At 40.1% G+C, this 9,979-nt stretch overlaps 1 protein-coding gene across 2 annotated transcripts in view; it reads left to right on the top strand.

Moving 5' to 3' along the window:
• The first annotated feature begins 7,405 nt into the window (after positions 1 to 7,405).
• The window catches only part of ANO4 (anoctamin 4), a 224,136-nt gene continuing 221,562 nt past the window's right edge, over positions 7,406 to 9,979 (top strand). The window contains exon 1 of one of the 2 annotated variants that reach the window (XM_086470602.1): positions 7,406 to 7,607. In XM_086470602.1, coding sequence (XP_086326728.1) covers positions 7,406 to 7,607 — 202 coding nt within the window. Of the gene's footprint in view, positions 7,635 to 9,979 lie in introns of both variants that reach the window. The other variant, XM_086470594.1, reaches the window with a different exon arrangement.

Raw genomic sequence — 9,979 nt, 5'->3', positions numbered from 1 at the left:
ATTTTGTTATTTCCTGATCTGATTATGTCTGACTCCTCAACATTGTTTATATTTTTTAATATGGTTTTGTATGTTGCTCTGTAGAATGAAATCTGAAGTATCTTTTCCACAAGCTCTGGATCATGTTGGACTAGATGACTGTTGTAGGTCCCTTCCAACTGAGCTATGAGGTTTTACAGGCTACTGCCACAAGTGCTCCTGTTCAAATCAACGAAAAGTAGGTGCTTGCGTTTGTGAAAGATTAAGCTAAATTCGGACAGGGTTTGAGTTACTCAGATGGGTTTAGTCTTTAAGGGGACAGTACAGTCCCTGTGCCAAAGATGAAAGAAAGAAAATCATGAAGAAAGAGTAACTGTATACAACATATATCTGGTGTTTTATTGTTTACCTTTTCTGGGTTATTTATCTTCTTAGCCAGTGATTACCAGTTTAGTGAACTAACTTGTGAACATTGTAGCCGAAATGGGTACCTGGAAAACTGTAATTAGCAAGAGAGTATTGCTCTTACTGTGCCTGTGCAAAAAGTCATTGTATGACTGGTTTTTCCAAGTACTGGGTTTTAGAGTGATTTATAAAGCTTAAAAAAAAAGGATATAAACTTATTTTAGGTCTTTTACTGCCTCCCACTCTGCCCTACCCTTTCCCCAGTAAGGCAATTATATTCATTAGTCACAAATTCATACCTATGGTCTGAAAATGCTATGTTGAAGTTTCTGTAACAACATTGTTCAGACCTTGCCTTCTCCCCCTTCACTCCCAGAGCAACAGTTGCAACCTACAACCACCTCAGCCACGTACTAGGCTCTGCTCCCTGGGACAAGGAATGTTGTCATGTTTGGAAGATTAAAAAGCTGTGTCTCTGTAGCAACTCTCAAACCCCCAAAATAATAAAATAAGAAATTTTTACCAAGTGCAACCTGGTGACTAGGTGACTGCCAATGGGTTGGATTAGAGGGACGTGGCCTTTGTGGCGCTGGATGACTAATATTCCTGTAAAGCAAAGACATGCAGTTTGCAGGTGAGCTTATTCCTGTTCTCGGGACTTTAGTTCTCTGGGAAGACTCTTCTTTGGAAATGCTCATCACCAATGTTTTAGTAGGTAATGAATTAAGGTAGCATTTGTCTTAGCTTGCCTTTCACTTGACACACAGATAAATACAAAGGAATTTTTAAAAACAAAGTAGAAATCTGGGGTTTTGGAAAATATTGCAGTGTCTGTAAAACCAAATGAAGCAGTATTGTGGCAATAAAGCATTTGGTTTTAGCTGAACAAGTACTGTCCTCTGTAAAATTTGATCGTGCACAGACAGACTAATAAAAATTCAAGGGCATGTGCTGTTACACTGTTTGAGTACTGAGTACACCGCTTTTCACAGATTTCTGCAATTCATAAAGTATAAGACAAACATGAGAAGTAATGATGACTCTTGGTGCTAAGTTAACCCAGTGTTTTAACTGGAGCTGAATCTGTAGTGGTGTTTTGATAGGCTCTTTGCATATAAGACTCAGGCTCTATGTCTGCATGTTTTATTCCTATACAGCAGGAATTCTCCATCTGTGTTCAGGCCAACGGGATCTTTTCATGCATAATGCTAAGCTCATGCTCAAGAAGTTGCAAAGATGTACCTTAATGAACAACCTGCCAAGTGAGTCAGCCCCTCCTTTCATCTTTTTCCTAGGAGTGATGTCTGTGTAATAAAATGTAGTGAAAATTTAGACTTGTTATAAAGTTCGATAGGTGCAAGTCAGTAATAACAAGTGAGAGTTTGTTGTGCTGAAAACAGCTATTGCATATGCCTGCTCTTTTGCTCATAATCCTATATCAAGAACTAGAAAACAATCCTTTGATTTTTTTTTTTTTTTTTTAAACAATGAAAACCACCTAAGACTGAGTAATTTAGGGCTAAAAGATGGAATAATAGGACAGAAATACGTGTTTTGGTGTAGAAATAAAAACATGAGGAGTCTGTGTGTGGGTGTGTGCTGAGGTCAGGAGAGGGTTCAGAAAAGCACAATAATCATTCACATTTGGGTGAAATCTCCAGTAAGATTACATTACCCAATGACAAAGAAAAACAAGCTGGTCCGTTTGCCATCTATCAGATTTTTCATTTTAGCTTGACAAGCCTGGGTGGTACCTTGTGGAGCCTGCTACATTCAGATGATGCTTCTGTTGCAGAGGAGCAAGAAAGTTCATCCCGCATTCAAACAACAGGGTCTGCAATGTGGAGCAGACACACCTGAGCCTTTGAAGGCAACAGAGACTCTTAGGAGCTTGTAGAGAGCTGTGTGGAGTCTGTTGCAAGCTAGGAAATTGGTAAAAGTTGCTGAGCTGAGGAGAGGACCTGTTCTGTGACAGAAAGGCTTTATTTTAGTTTGTTCCACTGGCAGAACAAAGTGGTCTTTCTTTAAAGGATTAGCTCATACTTCAGTCTCTTGTATCTTCTGTGAGGAAACTTTGCTGTGCAATTCAAAGCCCCCCTGTGTCTCTGTATGTGCTCATTTTCAGGCAAAGGTGATATGCCAAGGCTCTTGGGACAGGACCCATGTTTGGAAAATGACTCTGAGACTCTGTAAGGGATACGGAGGAGTCTGAAATGTGGAGGAAGTGAAAGGAAAGGGGGAGAAGAGGACGATGCACAGGCAGCTGACTGTATTTCAAGAGCCGAGGAAGGACAAAGAAGTCTCCCTTTCAAGCAGGAGATGAGGAGACTCACCCATACCTATAGGAAGATAAATTTAACATTTGGATCTAGTATTGATATTGTACCTTTAACCTCCCCTTTGAGGTATAAAAATAAGAAAGCTACTAAGAAAAAAAAAAAGGTCTCCCAACACAATTTTACCCCTGAATTTTAAGATGCTTAAACGGTCTGATTACTTTCTAAGTTTTTACTTTTTATTTATTATTTTTAAACACTTGCAGTTATCAGTACTGGACCAAAAATATGAAGGGAGACAAAATCTCAATGAAAAGGGGCAGAGGGGTAAAAAGCTTTAAGATAATTGCTCAAAGTATACAAGAATTTATGCCAATTTCTTTTTTTTTCTCTTTAAGTAGAAAGTTAACTTTTAATGGATATTTAAATAATCTTCGATGCTGTCAGGTTATATACTTCAGGCAGCTGGCACTCTGCATCTAACTTTTCGTTCCTGTTGACTGAATGCTTGAATTAGGGAGGTGCATTCATAACTTGCACCTAATCCACAGTGAGATTTCCCAAATAGATTGTGATTGATGTTCTCATTTATTTTTTGTCAAGGTCTGTAGCAAACCCTGTATTATTCATTTGTCAGCACTTGTAACAAGGCTGTTTTCTGATCACGGTTCTCCTTTTTCTAGATGCAAAATCTTAGTTAAATAAGAGAAGACTGGGTGAATTTCATCCTGCTGTGACGTCTAATCTTTTATTCTCCAGTTCCATTGTAAAAAATTCTAGGATTTATTTAACTTTTATAAACTAGGATATCACAGTTATTAATGGGAAGAAAAGCTATTAAGCTTGTGCATTTTTATATTCTTAGATGTCAAAGCATTTAAAATTTTCTTTCTGTGAAGGCTACAGAATGCGGCAAGGCAGTCTCTTCTTGAACTACTTGTCTTTTTGTTAAAATGCTAACATGTTTTACCAGTAAAATATCTTTGTAAAATTAATACAAATTACTTAAACCTTTATAACCCGCTACTGGGAAAGAGGATGACTCCTCATCTTGAATCATCTAGGTCCCAGACTCTCTGAATACTTCCTGCCAGAGCCTGTCCTTCAGTGCCCTGGCCTTGCTTGAACGCATATAGCAAATGCATGACACATGTAAGAACATGAACAAGACAGAATTATAATAAAATTAGCAGAATGCTTTTTGCTGTTAAATGTTTGAAAAAGCCATTGAAATACAGGTGAACTGATGACCAGACAAAGAAATAAAGGTCTCTGTTCCTGCCTGGGCTCTAGCAAAATGCCTGGGTTTGTACTTGGGACTGTAGGTCAGAGAGGGGAAAAGTACTTGGGAGGAAGCAGGAGTCACAGAATATTTCATAACTGCCTGCATTGCTGAAGACTTAAGTGGATTTTAACTCCATCATAGGAGAGAGGTAAATGGCTTTTAGAGACTCTCTTAGGAAGTGATTTTGCTATCTTAGTGAGAGATAAAGGACGTGAGTAAGAAGAGTTCCATTAGGCTGTGCATTAAGCGTTTTCAGGGAAGATATTTGTAACAATTGTTCTCCTGGGCTTTTTCTGCAGTGAGGATTTTTAATGAAGTTGCAGTCCCTAGTGTAGATACAAATTATTGTTGTAAATTAAATCTTTTTCCCATGCAGTATGCTCAAACCCTCCCCAGTTACTCTACTGTGTTATGTCTGTACCAGGGATCTCCAGTGCTGCTACCACCTACCTACACACTCTTTGTGTAGCTAAACAGACTAGCAAAAAAATCCATCCTGTCAACCCCACCACTGTTATACTGGACATCCATAACACTCCATTGCACTAACATGAAAAGACTCATCAAGGGCTCTCAATCATGTTGAAGTCATCTGGCAGATAAACAGTCTGAGCTGACCAACTGAAGACCAGGGCTTTTGTTACTGACATAGATTCTCTTATGTGTAAGCAGAGCAGAAGTTTTTCTTGTTATTTTTCTTTTAGATGTTTCCAAAATTGCTATTTACACTCTCTCACAGGAAGCTGTCTCAAAATCCTTAGGTACAAAAACAGGGAACTCTTTTACAGTTTTTGAACTCTCTGGCTGTTCTGGCTCTGCCAGCTGTTCTGCCCACTGCCCTGCAGCGAGACCTGTGGAAACACTTTGTCCTTGATATTGTATTTTACCTTGAGCTATATAGACAGCCAGCATGATCTCCATCATCTGCTTATAATTTGCATTCCATCCTGATCTTGGTGCATCCACTGTGCAGAGAAGGACAAGCTGTGATGATGGAGACTGGCTCTGCTCTTTCCACAGAACTGGGAAATGCGTTTTGTGGAATCACCTCTGCACAATAAGTTCTTCAGGGCTTACTGAATCCAGCAAAAATTGGAAGGAGACTGAATCACAAAATGCATACTTGGGGTTATAGTTTACAATTTCCATCTTCAGGAAACTAATTTATCCAGCTAAATTAGGTAGCTAGTTCCTTTGTGCTGTACCTGTACTTATTTGAGACAGAGAAAAGCTCTTATCGAGAATGACTCATAGGCCACAGTTATGATCTTACTACAAATTACTCTTGAGTTGATCTGTGCTCTCTCCATTTATTAGAGAAACTTATGGACACCAGACATCTAACTCAGGAACTGAAGTTAGGTGGTGAGAATATGCCCTTCTGCCATAAGTCATTCGATCTGCTGTAAGCCATTTGATCTGCTGTGTGTCCCTTCTGTGGCTGAACACAGAACTCTGTCCTTGGATGTGCATGTGTAATCTTGACGTGATCCATAGGAAATTACCCATATGTCAGCAGGTGCAATATGGCCAGGGTATACAATAATAATACTTTTTTAAATGTTTCTTACATATGTGTATAAATGGCACTTAGATCTTTGGAAGAGGACATTTAAATTTCTGTGTTTGTTTTCTACCAAAAGTTTGCATAAATTCCAGTTCTTGTCTAGTCTAGATGTGAAGCAACTAATAACAACCATGGGAAATCTGGCTCACCCTTGAGAGCATGTATCCAAATGAGAGGCAGCTAAAGGATAATTCCCTTTCCACTAAGGGGAAAGGATAGAATGATTGCCAAGATGGAATATAGTCATGTCAAATCACTGTTAACATAACATGGTCAAGTTGCTCTTTTTATCTGGGTAGGTGTTAGCCAACCTACCAGCTAACACCAGTATTTAAAAGCTGAGCAAGGAGTTGTTGAGCTCAAAAGCTTGAACTGGGGCACGTATAGACAGAATAAAGTTAAAAGCTGCTTTTCTGCTTAATCCGAACTTTGAAAATATCCCACGTATGCACTTCCAGTTTTATGCTGTGTGCAAATGTCAAATATGCTTAGCTCGAACAGAATTTCTTGAAAGTAATTATTGTCATCCTATTTGGCTAAAAATATCTATATATACACCAGAAATATGCAAAATTTAAAAAATGCTGATATAGACTTATGAGGATTTTTTTATTTAAATACTGGTACTGTTGGTCTGTTATGGTGATATTTTTGTTGCCGTGTTACCTATATGTCATCTATTCCCAAAATTTATCTTTCCAGTGGAAAGAGAAGCAAAGTTTTATTCAGAACAAATTATTTCAGAGAAGGAAAGTAAATTTGATGATGAAATGAGATGTCTCAATCCCTTTAACTACTTAGAAGGGATAGAGAATATAGAGAACATTTGCTGGAGTAGGTACCTCTAGGAAGGTCAGGTTTGTAAGCAAGCTGAACAAGCAGCAATGCAAGCTCTGATCCTAGGCATTGTCCTGCTCCTTTTCTGCCCTTCTTCCCTGCATTGCAGAGCTTTTAATTAGCCTCCTGGGGCAAACCCAGAGCTGTTACTACAACTGGGGGAGTTTTACCCCAGGAGACAAAGGGTGTCCTGCCTTGCCTGGTCCAGCTGTGACCAGCAGTGGCAGGTCCTCCCCAGGATGTTGAGGGCTTTTAGAATGTTACTCTGTTAGAGGGGTTCAGTGGGATGGTCTGGGAAGGGGTTTTAGGAGTTTACAGCAACTTGCATGTTGGGCACCCACAGCCGGACTTAAGCTTTTGGAGGAAAGTGGTGGGCTGTGCTACTCGAGTGGCCATAGTCTCCCTCCTGTGGCTTTGGCAGAGTAGAGGAGCTGGCTGGGTCCTGACCTTGACCAAGTATCAGGCCCAGCTAATCTGTTGGGCTGCCTCCTGCTCTGAACAGGGGCAGGTGAGGTGGGAGAGCATCTCTGGTGCTAATGTAGCAGTGAAACTTGTCACCCAAGTTTATTGGACTCAGCTTTGTTTTGTTGTAGTATGTACTATGTGGGGGCTTTCTCCCTATATATACACTTTTTTTTTTAATGTACAATCTTTTGTGCAGATGCATCTGGCTCATCCTGCAGCAGCCTCATGTCCCCATGCAAGGCAGCTGTGTCTGGTTACCCTTTACCACCATGGCTCAGGGAGGGTTTTGCACCAAGAAGGTGTTAGGCGAATGAACACATGTATGTCTTTGCAAATCCTCCCATCCGTCTTGATGCCTTTCACTGTGGCACCTCCCCTGCTCCCACCGAGGGAGTTCGGTTCCCTACAGAGCAGCCTGACTGCAGCAGCAGCCACACGCACCATGTGAAGAGACAGAGCTCATGCTCCACCTTGGCTGCAGGAGAGGAAAGGTGTGCCTGATTGCTAGGATCAGGACTAGCTGGAGAAGTTAGAGAGGAGAGAAGGGGCGGGCAGAAAAAAAGCTTTAAATGGCAAGACTGAGCTTCTAGCATGTGGCCAACATGTGCTGTATGGGTTTCAGGAGGCACCAGGAGCACACGCAAGAGACTCCAGCTGGGCAGCAGCAGAGAGGAGAAGAGGCATTGCAGGATGAGGTATTCCCAGGCACCAGCGAACAGGAGGGGTCTGCAGGTGAACAGGGCACGACTGACGGTTCGCTGTCACCCTGCAGCAAACTCAGCCTGGAGCCCAGGTAGGGCAAATGCACGGACCGTACAGGGTATAAATAATTTTTTCATCTCTCTTAGATAGTTTTGGCTCATGACATTATGGGACAGAGGCAGGAGTTTACTGAGTTATGTGGTTGCTGTATGACATTACTACATTTGTGGGGGAGCAGGAATATTAGGGGATTGTTTTTGAGGATTACTGTTTCAGAAGGATATACAAAATTTTAGGTTTTCAGGGAGAATTTTAAGTCTGTGAGAGAACAAGCCTGCAGGCAACCCAGGCACAGCACAGAGAAAACTGAGATGCAAATCAACCACTTCACAGAAAACTGCAGGGAGAAAGGGAAACATCTGTAACACTCAAGGGAGTGCATAAAAAGTGGTCATCTGATAGGAAAACCTGAGGGACCGGGGTAGTCAGGTTTGTATCCATTTTCAGGCTTTAAGATTTACTCCTCAGGGCACTGCATTTGCAAAGCTGTGAGAGACTATCAAGGTCCTTTCAGTCCTCTTCACCAAGAGAAACAATTCCAGGATGTGCAATTTAATTTAATTTTCATATTGTTAATAAAGTGTGCATGTGTTTTTCCACAAAGCATAGTTGTATCTAAACAACCAGGAACAGCATTAAGCTCGCAGTAGGAACATTGTCTGCAGATTCATAGGTGTCCCTGTGTTTCCAACTGCAAATTCTATTAGGCTGCTGAGCAGCTTCTTCAGCAACCCTTTCCCTGCCTTGTTGTTGGGAAGCTGTGTTGAGAACTAGATACTGCTTTCCTTTGCTGTTATAATTTTGAAACTCATGGCACAACTTAAAAAATGTGTAATCACTGCAGAAGTTTCCTTTTTGGATACTTTTTTTTCTGTTTCAGCTGTTGGGTTGCTGTCAGCTGGTAAAGCAAAGCAGGCAGAAACAACCTGTGCACGTATTGTGTGGTCAAGCACATCTGTCCACGCTGCTGCAGGGTTAGCCAGTGTTCATTGCCTTGTGCAACGATCTGTGGTGTTGAGCTTACCTTGAAAAATGTGGGTTTGGACTCTGACAACTTTTTAAAGTGTTTTTTGCTTTTATTAGCTGAAACCTCTTCAGGGCCTTTGTTTTTTTTCCTCTTTAAAAAAAAGCTTTCTGCAGATTCACCAAGCGTAACACTGTTATGGCTTTGCAATTTAATAATTTAAAACTATTACATTCACTTTCTGATTAACCCAGCTTCTTATACACACACACACTCTCTTGTACTTTCATGGGGATGTGTGTATACATATATATTCATAGCTAGGTGCACTTATACATATCATCAATATACATTCATTTCTGTACATATTATTTTTATTAGATATTTTAATGTGGCTACAAGAAGCTGTCATGGTGAAAGCTGTTGTTAACTGATGGGACTAATGAAATTAAATAAAGTAAAAAACTTGGAGAACTTGCCTTCACTCAAGAGTTGTGGGTAGTTTTAATTATGAACTTTTTATTTAGCTTAGTTTTTCAGTCTCAGAGTCTGTATGTTGTACACTTACAGCTGCAGCATATGATCCCTTGCAAACAAAGTAGAAAGTGAAGCTGGAGGTTTTAGTATAGGCAAAATGGCCTTGCACTGATGGACAGATAAATAAGACAAATAATAGTGTCTTTGATGTGATGTGTCTGTGTTGGGTGTTTTTCTCAGAAATGATCAATTCCATGTAGTTTCAGATGACTTTATAGAATGACTCTTTATTAGTAAAAGTGAAAATCAATGTCTACTGGAAATGATACTGGAGAACGAATGACTGCAAGTATATTCAAAAAATCTGAACATAAAGTAGAATGTTAGAAATGCTTATGGATTTTTCATTATTATATCAACAGTCAAAACCAGCCACAAATTTTGTATCCTATGTACACAGGTACATATTGATGCTCTCATTTTCCATTTATGGTAAAGCAGTCAGGCACTATCACGGTAGTCTTTAGTGAGAATGTGTATATAAAGAAATGCAAATTACAGCTAGGAAAGCTGAGTAAAAAGCTGTGTCCTTTTAGGTAGAGCCAGACAAAGCTATGTGCTGCTAGCTCCACATTCAGTATTATAATTAGGCTCAAATATGTTGTATGTTTGTGAGAGACATTGTCAGCTAAATCCTTGGAAAAATCCATCAATTTTATGTTTCCAAAAAAGCACGAGCCAAAGTTTTGTGTACAGAAAAGGACAAAAGTAAGGAGAATGGGTCTTGCTGTTAAATGTGATGTCAACTGCAATACTGGCTAGTATTGAACAATATTTTATTACAGTTCACTGAACTTTCTGCAGTGTCACCCAGCTCTTTCTCTGGATTACACACACTTGACAGTCTTTGATGTATGTACCTCTCTGTCTAGTGGGTAGCTCAAATAACTCTTGGTGCACAC

This window comes from Leptosomus discolor, chromosome 1, assembly GCF_034619465.1.
Source record: "Leptosomus discolor isolate bLepDis1 chromosome 1, bLepDis1.hap2, whole genome shotgun sequence".
Classification (NCBI taxonomy): domain Eukaryota; kingdom Metazoa; phylum Chordata; class Aves; order Leptosomiformes; family Leptosomidae; genus Leptosomus; species Leptosomus discolor.
This window is presented reverse-complemented; position numbering and strand designations above follow the sequence as displayed.